Raw genomic sequence first — 20,669 nt, forward strand, 5'->3', positions numbered from 1 at the left:
TGCACACCTGACCTCGAACGCATAGAGTGGAACCTTGGCTGACTCATCCTGGACTGGGCTCACATGGGACCACTTTCCACTCTAGCTCCTGCACCGTCTTGTTCAGATATGTCCACGTGGCATCCAAGTGCGGGATGCATGTGACACTAGATACTGGTTTCATCCCACCGCCTAAGAGTGGAGACAGGTAGAGCTAAGCACGTCTTCAAAGCTGGGAAGCTCATACGGAGACCTAGAGAGGAGAGGATCTGCCGATTATGCCACACAGAGGTTGAGACAGAGGAGCATTACATATGCTGCTGCCCAGTATACTAAGAGATCCTTGGGAGGTTTCACTGTCTGTTTCGTGAGGGATTTGGTCCACTCTCAAGGATCATTGACTTCCCGGACCAGCATTTCCTAGGCCTCTTCCTACTTGAGCTCCGTAGACATAGGGACACTTCCTTGAGAGAGCTTCGGCCCCAGCCACCCCGCCCCCTTCCGTGCCAGCCACCACAACTAGTTTTTTTCTATCCCAGGAGGTGGAGGACACCGATACAATGGATCTTGTGGATCCACCTCGAGCTGCTCTGGACTCGCCTCGCCCGCGAAGAGTTACCTCGGACCGGGCCTCCGCATTTCAGTGTGCCCGATGCCCTTGGCTCCCCAGACGGGCCATGATCCCCTCATCAGCTCCAGATCTAGGACATGCTCCAAGGCCATCGACCTACGTGACGTAGCTAAGGGAGACCTCTAGGCTCTCGGCCATACGCATTAGCCCCATGGTATGCCACTCTCCAAAATATCAAGCATCTCATGTTTCTATGTTCCTAGTATTCCATGATGAGTTTCCATGGACAGTTTTGTATCACCTCAGTGAGATAGCTATGTTTATGTTTTTTTCTGTTTTATTTTCCATTCCATGATGAGATATGCCATGGACATTATTGTATCACTTTGGTCTCATAGGCCCATTGGGTCTTTAGTAGACGTTTAATATATCTTTCTTTCTTTCTTTCTCTCTCATCTCTCTCTCCCCTTTCCTCAGTATTTGCTTTACATTTATGGAATTGGAGAACTATAAGGAAAATCTCTCTCTCTCTGCATATTTTAAATTTATGAGAATAGAGAACCATAAGCATAATCTGGTTGATAATTGCGAATACCTCACTGTGCTCTCTTTGCATAATTAGACTGGGAACCTGACTATTCTTTGCTTCAACCTCTTCTGAAGATAAAAGTCCAGTTTGGGCCCTTGCTAATTTATCTTTTCTCTCGCTTTGCTGAGGTTTCTGGGTTTGAGTCTGCTAAGGGGTCTGCCGTGAAGAAATGGGCTGGTGTTTCTGGAAATATGGAGGACGAAATCTATGCTGGAATGAATGCTTCATCTAAGGCAGCAGGTTTATAAGCATTCACAGCACATCTGATTTTTGGTATCAATCCCAAAATGAGTGCATCCTGTTGATTGGTTCTCCTTTTGATGCTGGACTGCAAGCTTTTGCACCCTTTTGGAGTTATTTTGCTATGTCACCTCTAGCTACTCGATCTTCGAGTTTTCATTCTTCAGCTTTGGGATGTAAAGTGGTGGGAGGCAATGCTGCTTCCTGTCTACAAAGGCACCCCATGTGTAATCCAGCCTTATGCTGCTTTGCCCAATTGAATGCTTCATCTGTCATGTACATATAGGTGTGGAACACCTTGGTCCTTTCTGCGATCTTCACCACTTTGAATTTTACTCAAATTGGCTAATCCAAGCAAGCAATCACCTCCATTTGGTCCACAGGATTGAAATATGCATGTACATCACAACACAACATTGGGTCCCAACTTCCAGGACCTCTGAAAGGAATAAGACAGCATGCAAACTGAACATACTCCGCCCCCTCTACCCCTTGCAGCACCCCATGGCCCAGCACCCTTAACCCTACTTCTGGACAAAGCAGATGAGGCTTGATGTATGGCAATAGCTGTGAAAAGGCCCATAAATTTGATTAATCCTTACTAAGAAACTGCAGCAGCATGTATCAATTATGGCACATGAGTAGCTAGAAGTGTCGTATCAATTTGAGTTGTTCTTTTGAAGTGTCAGTTGGTCTTGGGGTTGTTGGTATACAATGCAATTAATCAAATCATGTGTGTGGATTTCCAGCCCATAATGAAGCCTTGAAGAATGAAGTGCATAGGCTGAGACAGCTATATCGACAGCAGCAACAAAAGCATGTGCAGCAGAGTCTCTCTCGCCAACAACAATTCGAGCTTCCATTGTCTCCACAGCTTGAGTTGAAGGAACCCGAATTAGGGCCGGATGTCACCAAGTATGTGGACGACGTGTTCAAGGAGACTGAAGCCGGCCATGGACCTCCAAGGTCTCCCTTGATGAAGCCCATTGGGCCCTCTAGCTGTTCAACTGGTGAAAAGGGAAAAGGTGTGCACACCCAAATCATGCCAGGGATAGCACAGCTTCATTCCGATTTCAGAGTTCAAAACCCGTAGGATTCCGGGGTCACTGTGAAATTTCAGGAAGGTTAGGGTTGTTTTCTCCCCGACTTCTGTCATCAGTTTTGATGTTACCCCCGACAAATCCAGGATTCTTTTTAGTGCTTTCATTGCAAATTCTTTCAAATAAATTTTGTCAGCAAGCTGGTTCTGAGTTCACCAAGCAGCTTCTGACATTAGCATGGCTGATGGGATCCAAACCTTAGGATTGCTTTACTAATTTTTCCTCTAAAAAAAAAGGGCAGATTTGGTGCCATCTACTTAACCCCAGCAATGGCCTGGAATTTGAGTGGCTTTGTGTTGATATCTTAGTTTGTGCTTTGTGAATGCCATAACATTAATTCATAAAATTAATAGCAAGGCAGAGAAGACTTCCATTCTTTTTTTGCTATCGTTCTTATTTCTGACTACATGGCAATGCAGTAACCAATTATGGTAATTAAGAGTGTTTCCATCATGTTAGTCACTGGCCACCTCTCTTATCAATCCCTTCTTATAAATAAAGAGGAGTTGAAAAGTTAAGCTAGACTAAGGTGTATCTTTAGCAATCAATAGGTAAACTTCATCTATGTTATTATGCCTTAGCTTGGTACACTTCATCTATGTTATTATGCCTTGTATCTCCGGAGCTTTGACATAAACTCAGTACACAGACCTTTGTATGAATGTATACTCTTATGTGTGTGCGTGCGCATGGGGGGTGTGTGTGGGAGCATATATTGATACCAAGTTTTACACCCACTATTGGGCACTGATGACATTAGTGGGGATGTCGTAGTATTAGTCCATACTATGCATGATGGAGTTGATGGTTTATTGTCTTGTGGATGATTACCATGAGGCTATAAATTGCACTTTCTTTTAAGGTGAATTTGGGGATTCATCTAGGTATATATATGTGTGTGTGTGTTATTATGCCTTAGCTTGGTACAAAGCTTCTTTGGTTGTTGATGTCCAACAAAAGGTTAGGAGTTCTTCTTTAAGACCCCACCGACTTCCATTTGGTGCTAATAGAAAACTCAAAGACACTAGTTACCCTCTATGGAAGTTCAAGTTGAAGGCTATCATGTCCTCTTATGATCTTTGGGATTTGCATTAATGCTCGTATCTACCAACAAGGGATGGCGTACAACATGCCATCTACCTTCTCTTGGATTGAAAACAGAAGGATGTATATGTTTCCTTTTCCATTGTCACAATCATCTAAAATAGGATGTTGACCATGGTTCATTATATCTCTACAACTTAGGCCATGTTTGAGAGTAAGTACGAGACCACGAGTTCGTTGACTGATTAAAAATCTTGAGAATGAGCTTTAATCACAATAGCTTATCCTGGATTGAAATCAAAAGGATGTATATGGTTTCTTTGCCATTGTCACAATCATGTAAAATAGTATGTTGACCATGGTACATTAAAATCTCCACACCTTAGGCCATGTTTGAATGTAAGTATAAGATCACGAGTCCATTGAATGATTTAAAATCTTGAGAATTAGCTTGAATCACAACGGTTGAATGAAGAAGTAGTGGAGCAATTTCTCACGAGAATCAAAGATCTTTGTGACCAAATGGCTACAATTGGCATGAGTGTAGCTTCTTTAGTCCTAGCTTGTCACTATCCCAAATTTAAAAATGTGACGTCTACTATGGTTCACTTTAATTAGAATAGGGATGTCAGCTTAGAATGGGGATGTCATTCTTTAGAGCTTAGATGGGGATGCTATTCTTTAATTAGAATGGGGATGCCATTCTTTAGAGCTTAGAGCTATGATAAGGTCATTACCAAGGGCGTTTGGACAGAGAAAATTTATGAGATCTCAATATATATAGCCTTAAACAATGTGGATAACAATAAATTATGTGAGAGATATGGGCATCTAAGTTTTCAAACCCTTATAGAAGTGGTAAGCTAATTGAGTATTTTCCACCTCTTTTTGATACACCATAAGTATGTGAACCTTGTAAGATGGGCAAGGAGAATTAGAAATTATTTCTCTAAAAAGCTAGTTTTATATCCATGGCTCGTGTTTAGTCCTTGTATGCTAATCTTTATGGGAATATGACAATAGTGCTCTTGGAGCTCCTTTACATTTTTATCTCTTTGGTTAGGAAGATTTGGGTGTATTTTTTGAAGGAAAATTCTGAAAGTTTATTGAATAGAAAAGCATAGTTGAGGGAGGAACCACGGTGAAGACTGTTAAAGGATACCAAGAAAGAGAGTTTGAAGAAAAAAGGTGTGCAAAGCACAAGAATTGTGAAAATATTGAAATGGCAAGGAGTTTTCTCAATGGAAAAAAAACTTGATTGTGAGTTGAGTGTAGTTCATGTTAAGGTGATGCTTCAACAAATCTTTCCAAGCCCAATCTTGAATAGTATTGTACAAGCCATGATGTGTTACTTTCAAACATTTGAAAAGATCTAAGACTTAGTGTAATTGTTTTTCAAGCCCTTATCACAAACAATTGATAGTTAGTGATTTTATTACTAAGATACCTTCCATTTTTGCCTAGATTTGCATTGTGATGCACCAAGGAATATGTAAGGCTTAGGTTGATCAGGGTGATGGCTCTTTCAATGCGTTGCGGCCACATCTTTTTCTTGTTTGGTTCTGCATCTTGGTTGTCTTGTGAGATTGTCTCCAATACTCCCTCTCACATCAGCAAGAGCTGCATCTTGGTTTGCCAGGTGGGAAGCTTTGTGCCAGAGTTGTTGCCATTGAAAGTGCCATAGCAAGAGGTGCATCTTGGTTTGTGGAAAGGAGTGAGAATATACCAAGCCACGTTAGGGGTAGTTTTTTTAAAGTGCCATGACATTGAAGTAGAGGTATGAGATGCTAATGGTGATGTCACAATAGGAGAAGCTCAACACACGTGCGGGAGTTGAGGTAGAGGTCCAACACACGTGCGGGAGGTAGGTCCAGGGCTGTGGCTTTGGCAAGTGGCAACGAACGGGAGAGCAGAGGTAGCTTTAGTCGTCACGCGCATAGATGAGATGCTTCACAACAGGAGAAGCCCAACGCACGTGCGGGAGTTGAGGTGGAGGTCCAGGGCTGTGGCGGCAGTGAAACGGAAGAGCAGGCGCAGGGTGACGGAGTAGAAAGCAGAGGGGATGGTAGAGGGCACGAGCGAGAGCAGCCGTGATGGGACGAGCACAGCAGGGCAGGGCGGCCGGATGGGAGGGCGAAACGTGCAGCAATAGGGGCAATAAAAACGACTGTGGCTGGGAAGGCCAACAGGCAACGCCAACCCGCCTGGGTCTTCGCCCCGCCCGGTCCGCCCAGCTGGCTGAGCAACTCCAACTCAGTCGGTGGCGCTCTCAAGAACTGGTCGAGTACTCCCAAATGACAGAATTTGCACGACTCAGTAATAAGAGATTGATTAGATGTGTCTCCACACGACAAGTACAATGCTTTTTGTAGACTTTACACTAGCCTTTATACCAATGTCAATATATAAGGCTTTATTTTTTTGACCAAGATATATATATATATATATAACTAAAAAATAACTTTACACCTAGCTTCCCAACATTATATTGACCATGTTGAGCAGATCACAAATTAAGGACCATCTATCATCTTCTCATACAAAAGAAGACTGCCCCCAAGCGATCCGATACCCTACCTGAATACAAGCCTCAATCATGGCTTCAGTTGTGCAGCCTTTAGGAGACAACCTCACCTTTCTTTGTCAATATATAGGGCTTTGGAGTAGCCTTATCTTAAATTTGCCACATATATGGGACCCATGTCAACATACACACACTAATGACACGTGGCACACTTATCCTATCCACATATAAGGGGGTGTCACACCTAAGTAGGTATTCATATACACATACATATGAATAAGTCTACACACATAGGACAGTTACATACACAAGATGGACATAGACATGAACCTTCAAAATACCCAACATCCTTTGCACATTACCCTTCTTTGTTGCTAGAGTAAATGCACTTGACCTTCTTCTTTGTTTCCCTTTGGTTACTTGAGTCTTTACCATTAGTTTTCATACTTCATCTCTTCTTTCACTAGTGTGAAATCAAACTCATAAACGTGAGAGGATGTGCAAAAAGTGGATTTTTGTGTGAGCAATACATGTACTTATGAGCCCAATCTTTGGAATGTACCCTTATGCTTATTGTCCCAATTTCATCATGTCGAGCTTTGACCCTTGTGTGAGAAACTACTTTGGTTTCCCTACCATTCACTCTAGTTACATTAACAATCTCATATTGAATCGCCAATATTTACCACGTGTGGTCTTCTTGTTATGCAAAATTGAAGTTTAGATATTGACCATGAGACTAGTGACACCCAAAGACCTATAAGATATTGCTGATTTATACTTTTTAATTTAGTAGGTGGTGTCATTAGGTCTTTCTTATGCTAAATGAAGGTAAATAGAAACAAGATATATTTCTTGAATTTTGTTTTGAGGATTTGATGTTGGTTGGTGTGCAAGCGAGACTGATCACCTCTAACCTGTCACATATTTTGAGTTTATATTGTGAATGTCAGTGCAGATCAGTGGGGCAGGGTTAGTGTGCGGGATGTGCATGGATCCATTGGGCTTGCTTCGATAGAAATTTATTGGCGCATGACGTGTGGCGATTATTTATTTGGCAATGGCATTGATATTTTATGTGCACATTAGTGTGCAACATTTTGATATACATTAGTTCTATTTCATGAGTGAACCTTAGAGTGTTCACACTTTTGTATTTAGGCTTATGCAGGCCCAAAGTGGAGATCCATATTTTTGGCTCTTGCTTTTTGTACAAGGAAATATATTTAAATACACCATGAAGAGGACGTGAGCCATTCTCATGGTAGGGGAGATTTAACCTATTCTTGTGTCGCGTGTATAAGCCTTCTTCTATTTTGAGCTTGAGTATTTCTTTCAAGTTGATTTTTATAGAGGGCCAACCGTGAGCTTCCAATACTCCCACTCCCACTCCTACTCCTACTCCCACTCTCAGTCCCTCCCAATCACACCACACATGCTCGCGCACACTCACATCCACACTCATTAATGCACAATTTACACAACAAAGGATAATAATGAGGCTTGCTTTTCCAATGATCTTGTCACAACGTAAGAGTCCTTCCTTCAGGGTTCTTGTGGCTTCCCTATTGTTAGGGGAAAGTTCTATCCTAGGGAAAGCATATATTTCATAATATAAGGTCTAATACCACACACAATAAAACGTAATATGAATGGACACAACTCACACAACTCACATAATTTGGGTGGATAAAACTCACATTCACACTCTACACTCACCCTCACATTCATGCCCATACTTGCACTCGCACTCCTACTCCCATTTAAACTCCCACTGCCACTTCCACTCCCGTTTGCACTTGCGCTCGCACCCCCACTCCTACTAGCACTCCCACTCCCACTCCCACTCCCACATTCATGCTCATACTTGCACTTGCACTTGCACTCGCACCCCCACTCCTACTACCACACATTCATGCTCGTACTTGCACTTGCACTCCCACTCCCATTCGCACTCCCACTTGCACTCCCACTCCAACTTCCATGCCCACTCTCACTTAGAGACCAATGTGTGCCATTGTGAAAGAAATATAAACAACTAATGGAATAACAATTCTCAAGTGTGAGACATGTCCATGTACACAAAATGAGTTTAAGGACATGTAAACATGCATGCATTCTCAATTTGAAAACTTATCTCTAAAACACCATTGAAAAGTTGCTTGAGCTCTCAAAACTTGATTATCCACTCCAATGCTTCCAAAATGCAACTAGAAAAGGGAAAAAAAAACCAAACAAAACACCAAAAGAGCCTCTGAGTTAGGTTAGACCCTAGCGCAATCAAAGGAAAAGTACCGAATAACTAAGTTCAATGGTGCACCTTGGCAATGATGTCAAAGAAGTTTAGCCTACCTTTGTAATAATGATTCGGTAGTGTTGGACAAACCACTTCCAGAGGAAGAAGTGTCTTCGTATGAATTAGGAAAACTCAAACTAGAGCACGAGCACCTCTCTCTCTCTCTCTCTCACACACACACACACACACACTCACAGAGTATCATTTGTGTGCGTGATAAGAGAGAGAAAGATATATTAAATGTCTACTGACGACCCAATAGGCCTTTGAGACCAAAGTGGTATAATAATGTCCATGGCATATTTTATCATGGAACAGAAAATAAAATAGAAACAAAACAAAACTATTTTAGTGGAGTAATACAAAATTGTTGAGAGAAAGAGAGAATCACAAGTAAACAAATTTGCACAACTCAATGATTATGATTAGATGTGATGAAAGCTTCAAAGAGTATAGTGCTTTTATAGGCTTAGAACCTTGTCTTTTGACACAACACCTACACTAGGGCAATGACACATAGCAAGTGCCTATGGCATCACTGCTTATTGCGTTCACACATAAAAGTGGCTATAATAGGTTGTTCATATGCATAAACACATTAAGCCATCTAAGGGTTGTTTCACACACACGAGGCTCTGAATACCCAACAAACCCCCCTTTGGAGCGAAGGTGGTGAGACCCCATACACAAAAGAAGTTTCTAACTCCATCACATGTTGCAAGGGAGAGATCTAGCCATGTGCATCTCCCGTGCCATGCTAATCCTCCAATCAGCAAGTGACCGAGGCAGCAAGGTCAGCTCTTTGTCACCCCCCTAGTATAAGTGAAGGCAATACAAACATATAAAGGGTACGTAATGAAATGAGCAAGAAAACAACAGTTTCCAAATCTTATCCATTTTATTTTCACCTGCAACTTAGGGCCATGCCCAGCTGGATGACCGTAGGTTAGCTTTCTCACCGAGGAACACTAGAAACCGTCCATCTATCTCACCACCAACCATAAATCCACTTAGGCTGTCAGAGCTTGAGCTACATGTATTCAGGTTGTGACTTTAGCTCCATACCGGAATGTCTGGCATCATCATCAAGTATCCACACTTGTTGGTGATCGTATGGATCCCTAATGGTCAATGTGCTCTTCTACCTTAATTCTCTTGGTGAAATCTAACTGTGTAGTTAAAAATGGCAATGCTCCACACTTCATCCAATTAAGTAATGTTATCATCTTTTTAATTTTGGAAGGCTAGAAATTAAGGGGATGGGTTTGATGTATGTCAACGGTATCACAAACAAGCTTACATACTATTGTTCCAAAATCTCTCCAGTAGTTTTCCTTCAAATGAACTGTCCACTCAGTAAACTGTTGTGTGACCAGGATGTCTTTCAAAATCTTCTCAAACAGTAGCTAACCACTCGTTTCTTTGTGTTCAATTCTAAAGGAAAGCTTCTTAGGTTTAGCCTTGGCATACCTCAACACTGTGCAAGGATCATACCAAATCCCTTAAAGAATGGCACCTAGAGAAGAGCAACCTTCCATATATAAAAATTCATATATATATATAAACCTTCACAAGTTATCTGAAGTTTTGTCTAGTCATTGAAGACAATATTGGGCTTTGTTGTATTCAGAAGCTCATTCTTTCCCTCTCCTTGCTCTCACAGCTAGCATTGATCCTCAAGCCAGGAGAACTTCCCAAAAAAGCTTCACACTAAAAATGGCATTTCTCTTCCAATCCATTCCAGCTCAATGCAGATAACGAGGAACTTCCTTTCCAAGATTGTTCTCATAAAAGGACTTGCTTTACAACATAAATTACTTCATAGCATTAACAACTTAAAACAGCTCACACACACGAATACCATCTGAAACGAAAATTTAACTTTGTTACCGACAACACTCAAAGGCACTCTCCCAATGGCATCAGTGAGAAGCTTTCTACCATCCCACTCAAACTAATACATTAATCAAACAAAGAATCTTTGTAAAATACTATGATTGAAAAATGCTGTAAAGAAAGTCATGTCACATCGAGGCTCACACTCAATGCTTTCATGCATCACCTTTAGTAGCAAAGCTTTCTATGGCAATCAATGGTCTCTTCCTTTGCTTGTAGCCAACATCATGTTTAGCAACAGTTTGGCTCACAGACTCAACCAACACCACTGCCGTTAACATACAGAACACCTTGATATTAAGAGACAGTTCTCTGTGAGTCGTGACTAAACAAAATTCTGCTCATTAAACTTCAAGGCATCAATTTTTCTCATAGATGATTTAGTATACAAGCTTCAAGCCATGAACTTCCTCGTGCATGGCAGAGACCATGTTACTATGTCATTCTTTCACATGCCCAATTTCCAAGTCCCAATTAAGAGAGACCTCTCCGATTGGATGATAACATCTTCAGAAAGTGAACATGTCAGCTAGCCATCATTACAGGCATGCTTTCTCTCAATACATTAGACAAGTGCTGATTTCATAGCATGAGCTTATCCTGAATGCAGTCTGTTCTGTCAAGTTGTCAGTGCTCTCTCTGCAGTAAAACCTGTTTAGATCCACAGAGCTGTCAAAGCAGCAGTACACCAGGCCGAAACCTTGGAATTCTCCTATAAAACACCGTATTTAACAACCATGAAATAGTCTGCAGATGATTCGTGTAAGAACCTGTGAACACCATCTATAAAACAGCAGGCAATACAGCAAAAAAGTTATGGCTGTTCGGCCATGTTGCAAAACCATAGCCATCTTCATCACAAATCTTCTCAACAGACCAAACAGAGAACTGTCCATTGCAATAAGCCCAATAGCAAGAGTGACTTTGGAAGAAACAGGAGAACACATGCCCCGTTGATGGTGTCAGTTAACTAAGTAGCATCTGTAGTAAAAAAATTAGTGAATGTCTGGTAGATATACAATGGCTGACATGCCAGTGAAGGAAGACAGAAAGGTAATTCTGGGCCCCACAGGGCGAAAATTTGCATCCCGAAAGTTTCTAAGTGATGTGATTCCTCAGCAGTTTAGTATCTTTGAAAACATGGGAAATTCTTGAATCCATATCACCTCAACTTCACCAACCCATGTCATCATCCAGGATCTTTAGTCAGTGCGGGAAGGCTTTTCCGGCTCATATCCAAGGAGGACTCTTCAGGCTTCCACTTTGACGAGAGACACTTCAGTCTCACACTCAGTGTCTGACGAATCATCAGGCTGGGAGTCAATGTGGAAAGACTCCTCATGCTCAGACTCAATGTTCAAGGGCTCCTCAAGCCCAGACTGTGAATGGAAAGGCATTGCCTGCCAGTCAAATTCAACATTACCCAGTTTGCAAGCCTCATGAGCTGCCTGAGAAAGAACCAAGTGTAACTGTTTTGCCTCAAAATACATGTCCCTAGCAAGGTCTTCCTGGCCCCCTCGAGATAATGCTATCACCAGCTGACTGTATGAAGTGGAATCTGGTTTAAAACCATCAGCACTTAGCTGCTTCATCCATTCCAGAGCACCCTCTCCATCACCGGCCTTAGCACACATGGTAATGAGTGTATTGTAAGTAATTACAGTGAACTCAACGTCTGATGCATATATTTCATCCAGTAATTTCTTCACCTCCTCATACTTCTGTGTAGCTCCATACACGGAAATCATGATTGTGTAGGCTTTGATGTTTGGTTTGACACCTAACCTTTTCATGTGTTCCCAAACCTGCTCTGCTTTCTCATACAGACCACCTTTCTCTAAGGTCGTCAGCAATGCACCATAAGAAAGAACGTTTGGTTGCTGTCCCTTCTCTATCATTTTCTGGAAAACTCGAACAGCCGATTCAGGGTCCACTCTCATGGCACATGCTACTAAGGTGGTATCCCATGCATACTTATCTGGCAAGATGCCATGGGCCTCCATTTTCTCTAGCAGCTGCACGCTCCAACTAGAAGTACCCCTTTCCTTAGAAGCATTTAGAAGAAAGTTGAAATGTGACCTCATGATGGCATGTGATTCTGCATCTGGAGGAGGCCCCTCATCAACCATGTGTTCAAACACCTCCAATGCAGCCCACCATTTCTTCTCTTTCCCCATGAACCTCATGACATGATTGCATATGCGAACGTCCAACAGAGGACTGCATTTCCGTCTGCGGGCCATCACAAATTTGGCCACGACAAAATCCTTCTTTCTTGAGCCACAATCCCATAGAATATCATCGTAGTGCCGGGGAGAGAATTCCAACATGCTTGCCTCTGCCCTTTCAAGAAGGCTTATGATGTTATCAGGGCCTTTGTCTGCAAGCAGCTCCACGCAAATAATCCCTGCGCAAAAGGCAGACACCATGTCCCTCAGCTCTTCAGCAGCAGCATCCAGCCCAGCCTTTTGCAGAATATCCCTTGCGGATGTGTACATACGAAGAGCTCTGCGAATGTCGGAGGAGTTCTCAGAACCCCGCAAAAGAGCTTTGAAAGTTGACCGGTTTGGAATCAGTCCTTTCTGTGTGAGCTCGAGAAAAGCCTTCATGGCTTCCAGATGAAACCCTTGCTGTTCATAGCACTCAATAATGGTGTTGTAAGTGATGAGGTTTGGCTCAACACCATCCTTCTTCATCTCATCCATCACAAAGCTGAAATGTTTGAAATCACGGCAAGCCTTCATGGCACCAAGGATGCTACTGTAGATGTATACATTGGGCTGCTCCTCAGGCGAGGGGAGGGTCTGGAGCCATTGGAAAATGCAGAAGGCAGCGTGGGCCTTATTCCAGTGGCCAAGCTTCTGAATGACAGTGGTATAGACATGTGCAGTGAAATGGAGGTCATGTAAGAAGGCATCAACATCACTAACCTGTTGGACGTCTCTGAGCAAGTGAGAGACAGCGCGGGCTGCGGGGTCAGTGGGCTTATCTGACGTTTTTCTCCGGTCCAGCTCAAGGGCAAGCCGCTCCAGCAAAGTATGTTGCTGAACAGTGCGAGCCCTTTCAATGGATATGGCCTCAGGCCTGTCAATGGCTATGGCCTGGTTGCATGGCTCCCCAGTTGATAGCACCAGGTTTGGGGGAAGGCAGTGCACTTTGCAGGCCTTGGTAAAAACCCTAGAAAATACATGGTGGTGTTGCTGCTGCTGCTGCTGCTGCTGCTGCTGTTGTTGTTGGGGAAGAAGAGCTGCAGCCGAGAAGACGCTTAACGATACCATTTCTCTCTGCACAGAAGGAAAGCTTTGTCATCCTTGTTCCACCAGACGTACCACACCTGTAACAGAACCCATCATGTCCGCAACAGACCAATTCTGCATATACCCATGGGCAACACATACAACTCATACAAATAGCATGCTACTACAGATTTTAAAATTTTCCATTTAAAATAAAAAAAAGGGTAATTAACTAGCCCAAAAAATAACCTAGCCTCTCACATTAACGGGTAAGGGCACCCATCAAAAACCATCATTCAAATGGGTAAATTAAGCCAAAATTTACCTAAAATGCACCCCAAACGTTTGGTGGTGGTGCATTTATTAATTAAATTTTTAGTGGTTATTTTAAAACTTCAGTATCCTTGCCACGTGTCAGTTAATCTTTTTTTATATGATCTCCATGGATCTTTACCTTTATCTTCTTCTTCCCTATTCCATCGCGAGCTGCAGGGCTTCGTCTTCTCGCTCGCTTCTGGATATTTCTCGGGTGGCTGCTCGGATGTTCGTCTGTGCGAACATGCTGCTGCTTAAAACGTGTCAGTTAATCTTGTTTCTTCTTCTTCCCGATTTCTTTGCGAACTGCGTGGCTCCGTCTTCCCGCTTGCGTCTGGATGTTTCTCGGGTGCCTGCTTATCAGATGCTCGTTTGTGGTATTGTTATTTTTCTCTTCTCGAATCTTTTGCGTGTCTATGCTTTATTTGTTCTGTGGAGTATGGGTTGGCATGTTCTTATGGATGTTCCTCGTTGGCAATTTGCATGTCGTCGTTTCTCTGAGTGGTATATTCTCATATGGAATCGATTTTGTGTCTGTGATTGATTGGGTATGTGCAGTGTGGGTTGCTATGTTCAGCATGCTTTTGGATTTATTGTCGTGTCTTTGCATAATCCGTTGTTGGCAGTATATAATGATCGTTGTTCATTGTTTTCAATTCAAATCAATAATAGTTTGTTTTGACTATTTCTTTCCTCTAGTTGTCATGCCACTGAGGAGGAAAGCATTTCATGATATTACTAATATCATGAAAGTTGATCACTGTCCATCTTCTTCCTTGTTGGTTTGTTCTCATGAGCATGGTGTTTCATCTAGTTCCCCACTCCTTTGTCTCATGAAGCACAACCTTCCACGTCCACTGTTCCTAGAGCTCAATATCCATGTCCTTGAATTGAAACGCCTCCGGAAGGTGCCCATAAAGCGTTCGCAATCTGCGTGCAATTAAAAAAAAGCGTGGTCTTTTGGTAACGATTCTTCATTCATGTTATTTATGTCACGAATAACATGAGGTTTTAATAATTTTTGTCATGCATGTTATTTCGTTTTTTTCTAACATCTTACTTTTCGTTGTTTTGGTTATAACTGTTATTATCTATCCACGATGCTTTGAAAATTGGCATCCATAACATATATTTTTTATATCTTCAGTCTTGAAAATGCCAAACTGGGATGCATCTTTGAAAATTGGCATCCATAATATATATATTTTATAACTTCAATCTTGAAAATTTCATCCATCATATATATATCCCATTGACATGTGCCAAACGTTTGGGATGCATATAGTTATATATGTTGTTCTGTTGGCAGAAATGTAAAACAGAAGATATATTTTTTATTTTCAAGATGTGAAATATCAAATAATTTCCTATTCGCTAGCAGGTTCTGTCCTTCTGTTGTTTTTTTTTCTTTGGCCATAAAGCGGAGACTTTTTTTTCCTCATAAATCAATTACGTAATTTTTATTTTTAATGTGAAATAGATATTGTGGCTATTTAAAGAAGAACCTGAAATTGATAAAATGGATTTCCTTGTTTTTTTTTAAATGCTATGAAAGCCGATTCATTAAATTTGTTTTTTCATAAACATGAATACCAATTACAGAAAAGATAAGAAATCAAGTGAAACAAAATGTTCCTGATAAAAATCGATTGATTATTAGTTTCAGAAGCGAAAATCGATAAAGTCTATTTCTTATATATATATATATTAGTTAATTAAAGAATAAGTATAAAATTAGAAAAATATGTATATAATATACAACGCGAACACATGGCATATCGATACATTTATTTTGTAATTATTTGATAATAATAAATGTCAAATTTGTATTTTCTTTTATGTCTGATTGATTGCTCCTTTTTTAGATAATTTTAAAACCGTTAAAATATGAATATAGTATACACCGCAAAAAGAAATATAATTTAGAACATTTTGATTACTGCTTTAATTTTAAATTTAAAAGTTAATTATAGTTTTAAAAAATTGACATATGGGTGTGTGTTTTTAGAACATTTTGATTACTGCTTTAATTTTAAATTTAAAAGTTAATTATAGTTTTAAAAAATTGACATATGGGTGTGTGTTTTTCATTTCTAAATTTGATAAAAAAGTAATATAATTCTAAAATAAGTAATAAATTTCTTAATGGTATATACATCTATGTGTTTTTCCAGTTACAAATTTGATAAACAATGATTAATTTTTCATATGCTTTTTTTCAAAGTCAAATTAATGTTTGCTTTCATTTTCCACAAAATTTAAAAGTTGATTAGTGTTTTATGAAAAGATGCAGGGGAGAAGAGAGCTTGAGGTCTTACAAGCACACACACACTTACAAAACCCTAATAGAGAACACACAAGGTGAGAGGTTGAAAATCTTCTTCTTCTTCACACAACACTCAACACACCATTTACAAAGATAAGAGTACACACGTATGAAAAGGTACTCAACCAAATACATAATAGGGTTCTCTATAGTGTGAACCCAACTAAATGAGCTGGCGCTATAACTATGCCAGTCTCTAGAATGGCTATCACACAGCGTGTCATCCCACCGGCCACATATCACCCATGATCTCACCAACCATACCAGTGGTGTAAGTGTGGGGCCTATCCCCCAGGCGTCCACCGCCTCACTAGATGAGCTCGATATCTCAACACTTCCCCTCGAGCTCAACTCCATCTCATGTACACCAAGCGAAGCCCTGAATCTGCGGAGCTTCTCTGTACCCAATGCTTTGGTGAAGATGTCAGCTACTTGATCCTGTGTGCTGACATAAACAAGGTCAAGGTCTCCTGCCAAGACCTTCTCTCTGAGAAAATGGTAGTGGACCTCTATATGCTTCATAAAAACTGGGTTCCTGGCCAACTGTATATACTGCTAATGTTGTCACAGAAAATGACAACTTGTCTATCCACTGATAGACCCAAATCTGAAGTAGCTTTCTCAACCAAGCTACCTCACATGCTGCCATAGCAGCTCCTCTGTACTCGGCCTCTGTACTGGATAGAGCAACCGTAGGCTGCTTCTTGTTGCTCCAAGTCACAGCAGCACTCCCCAAAGAAAACATGAAGCCACTAGTAGATCTTCTATATGAGATACTACCAGCCCAATCAGTATCTGTGTACCCATGTACACATATCTCTATCCCAGTTTCGTAACATAGTCCACAATGCAAAGTAGACCTCACATACCTCAGTATGCGTCTCAATGCATCCAAATACGGCTTCCGTGGAACCTGTATAAACTGACTCACCAACCCAACAGCATAGCTCAAATCTGGTCTGGTGATTGTCATGTAGATCAAGCTTCCTACTATGCACCTATACATAGTAGGATCCTCCAAAATCTCTCCTGAATCTGCACTCAACTTGCCATTCTGATCCAATGGCACTGAGATAGGCTTACAGCCTGTCATACCATACTTGGACAACATGTCCAAGCCATACTGCCTCTGCAGTAATCCAATACCATGTGGTGACCTAATCACCTCAATGCCCAAGAAATATCTGCGCTCCCCCAGATCCTTCATTTCAAACTTCTGTCTAAGCAAGATCTTTACATCAAAGATCTCTACATCATCATCCCCCGTAATGATCAAGTCATCTACATAGATGACAACAAGCACAATCCTTCTATCACCGTGTCTCACATACAGCGAGAAATCTGCATTGGCTACATGAAAGCCAATAGTGACAAGATATTCAGAAATCTTGTCAGACCATGCTTTTGGTGCTTGTTTTAAGCCATACAAGGCTTTCTTCAACCTGCAAACATGCTCGGGGTGACTCACATCCTCATAACCAGGTGGCTGCAACATATACACCTCTTCCTGCAAATCCCCATGCAAGAATGCATTCTTTACATCCATCTGATGTAAAGACCATTGCTTTGACGCAGCCACTGCTATCACAACTCTCACTGTTGCCATCTTGGCAACTGGGCTGAAAGTTTCCTCATAATCAATGCCATATGTCTGCGCATATCCTTTGGCTACCAATCTAGCCTTATACCTATTTATGCTTCCATCACTGTTATGTTTTACTTTGTACACCCACTTGCATCCAATGGCTTTCTTGCCTTCAGGCAATTGCACTAAATCTCAAGTCTCATTTCCATATAGTGCATCCATCTCCTCATCCATAGCTTTCTCCCAACACACATTTCCAACAGCCTCATCAGTGCATGTGGGCTCTACAACCTGTATAACTTTTGCCATGTATGCATAGTGATGTGCCACATAACCATCATAGGTAAACCTCTGCACAGGATTCTTCACTCTTCCAGATCTTCGCAGCTTTGCATTCATGGCTTCCATAGCCTTCTTTACACCAGGTGTTCTCATAGCTGGTATCCCAAGCTCCTCATCAAGGCTCATCTCTGAGCCACTAAACTCTCCATCAACATGAGAATGCCTTGCAGAAATGTCAGGCATACCAAGGGGCTCAACCACTTTCTCTTTTCCTTTATGTGATGTACTAATCACATTTGCAGGAGTGGTATTATGACTATTATGACGTAGCCTGCCACTCCCTGCCACTCCATGGTCTATCCACTAGATGAGGACTCTCCTGGTCCACTCAAAGACTGTGATTGCTGACTTGCATTCTGTGCAACCACACTTCCACTTACATCAGCCCCAACACACAATCTCAGCAATGTGCTTGTTTTTCCACTCAGCAACTCCATTGTGCTGCAGAGTGTATCTGCATGTAAACTGTCTCTCCGAATACCATTCTTCTTCAAAAATTCAGAGAACTCATTGGAGAAGTACTCTCCTCCTCCTTCTGACCTTAGGCACTTTACATATTTTCGTGTTTGCTTTTCAACCATAACTCTGAAATTCTGAAAGTGAGTGAACACCTCACCCTTCTCCTTCATGAAGTATACCCACACTTTCCTTGTGTGTTCATCAATAAATGTCACATATACCTGCAGCCTCCCATAGACATAGTCTTCGTAGGACCCCATACATCTGAATGCACAACATCTAGTGCATTTCTGCTCACATATCTGTTACGTGGAAATACATGCTTTGTTTGCTTTCCAAATTGGCATGCTTCACATATTCTCTACAGACCTTCAACTTTAAATTTTGGCAGCCCTGTCACAATTCCTTTAGTCTGCATAGACTTCATTCTCTGCACATTCACATGTCCAATTCTTTTATGCCAAATGTCTGTGTCTGCAACAATTCCTGAACCACGCAGCACTCACTTCAGGCATGTTTACATTCAACGTAAACATTCTGCCCACTCTGTTGCCTTTTTGCAACCAACCTGCACTTGTCTTTAAAGTCTTCAACATAACAACCATCAGGGTTAAACTGAACCTGCAAACCCTGCTCAATCATCTGGCCAACTGAAACCAGATTCTTTGTTATGTTCGAAACGTGAAGTACATCTGCAAGGTACTTCACTTTGCCATCCTGCATAGACAATGGCACATCTCCAACATGGGCAATTGGATGAGCAGTGTCATCCCCCCTGTTTCCACAAAACCTGGTCTTTCAAGGGTTTTCATCTCCTTGAACCACTCCCCATGACTTGTCATGTGGTTCGAAGCACCTAAATCAACATACCATACATCATCTTTATGTGCTGTCTCAACATTTTCAGACATGGCATTAACGACATGCTGCATAACAAAAACCTTTCATTATCCTCATTGTTTCTGCTCGAGGATGCATAGTTGTTTTGCTGCAATTTCCCATTTTGCATGTCAGCCTTCTTCTTATAATAATCTGCCTCCCGCACATGTCCAGGCTTACCACAATAAAAGCATCCACGTGTATCATTATACCACCTTTGCCAATTTCCATGACCTCTTTGACTCCCCCTGCCTTTGTATTGGCCTCTTCCACCTGCCTGTTGTTGTTGTTGTTGTTGTTGTTGTGAATTCTGGGACTGTTGTTGTTGTTGCTGCTGGCCATAATTCTGATTACTTGTTTGACCACCTCCTTGATCGCGTCCATGGCCTCCTCTACCTCGTCCTCTTCCTGAACTTGTGTAGAAGGCCTGTTGCTCTGAACTATTTTTGTTTTGTGAAGACTGTTGGTCTTCACCCAAGCTCTTCTCTTCTATAATCAACATAGACACCAAGTGTGTAAAATTGGGAATGTTTTCCCGAGTCTGAATAGACGTCTTGAACGCCTTGTATTGTGGCCTGAGACCACGTAGATAGACTTCCACCTTATCATCATCATCTATTTAAACACCAATAGATGCAAGGGATTCCACAATACTCTTTATCTTCAATGCATAGTCATTCACAGACATACTCTTTTTCTCACCAGTATGAAGTTCATTCTTCAACTGTATCTTACGTGCCTTGGTATTTGTTTCATAGAGTTTTACCAAGGTGTCCCACGCCTCCTTGGGGGACTTGGCATCCTATATGTGCCCAATCATGGTGTCCTGTATACTGATAGAGAGCCAATACATAACTTTTCTAGCTCCTTGGTTCCAATCCTTGAACTCTTTCACATCTGCAGCAGTCGGATTGATCTCCGGTATCTCCGGTGCCTCTTCATGCTCACCTTCTATGTAGTCCCAGTAGCCCTTTCCCATCAGGAAATTTGTCAGCCTGAACCTCCAAGCATGGAAGTTGTTCTTATCAAGCTTTTCAGCAACAATCTAGGTTATGCCATTATTTGACATCTTGCCAGACACACAAATTTACCAGAAATAGCACTCTCGTTTGTCCTGCACAAACTATTGTATTTTCTGTAGCGATACTGTACTACACTCAAATGTCACAACCAGTGACCTCAATGTGCATACATACACCCAATGGCAATTGTTAACCTCCTTGTAGCACACACAGTGTCTGCATAGCCAATCTGTTTTCCTGCAGTTCTTAAAACAGAGTTCTGCAGA

General features: G+C 41.5%; 2 protein-coding genes across 3 annotated transcripts in view; one reads left to right on the forward strand and one right to left on the reverse strand.

The window, feature by feature from the left end:
* LOC147606258 (uncharacterized protein At4g06598-like) overlaps positions 1-2,861 on the forward strand; it is a 14,910-nt gene extending 12,049 nt beyond the window's left edge. For both annotated transcript variants that reach the window (XM_086792484.1, XM_086792483.1), the window contains one exon: positions 2,129-2,861. In XM_086792484.1, the coding sequence (XP_086648610.1) occupies positions 2,129-2,472 (344 nt within the window). In that variant the 3' untranslated portion in view covers positions 2,473-2,861. The remainder of the gene's footprint in view (positions 1-2,128) is intronic.
* Positions 2,862-10,326: 7,465 nt separating this feature from the next.
* LOC147606259 (uncharacterized) lies at positions 10,327-13,658 on the reverse strand. The gene has a single exon (XM_086792574.1). It carries the CDS (start codon positions 13,515-13,517, stop codon positions 11,490-11,492), a length of 2,028 nt encoding a protein of 675 aa, XP_086648700.1. The 5' UTR covers positions 13,518-13,658; the 3' UTR covers positions 10,327-11,489.
* Positions 13,659-20,669: the final 7,011 nt, after the last annotated feature.

Source organism: Cibotium barometz, chromosome 58 (genome assembly GCF_041138505.1).
Source record: "Cibotium barometz isolate CiBa-2024 chromosome 58, ASM4113850v1, whole genome shotgun sequence".
In the NCBI taxonomy this organism is placed as follows: Eukaryota; Viridiplantae; Streptophyta; class Polypodiopsida; order Cyatheales; family Cibotiaceae; genus Cibotium; species Cibotium barometz.

Coding starts and splice junctions, on each gene's coding strand:
- LOC147606259 (XM_086792574.1), bottom strand. CDS start 13,517: ATGGTATCGTTAAGCGTCTTCTCGGCTGCAGCTCTTCTTCCCCAACAA.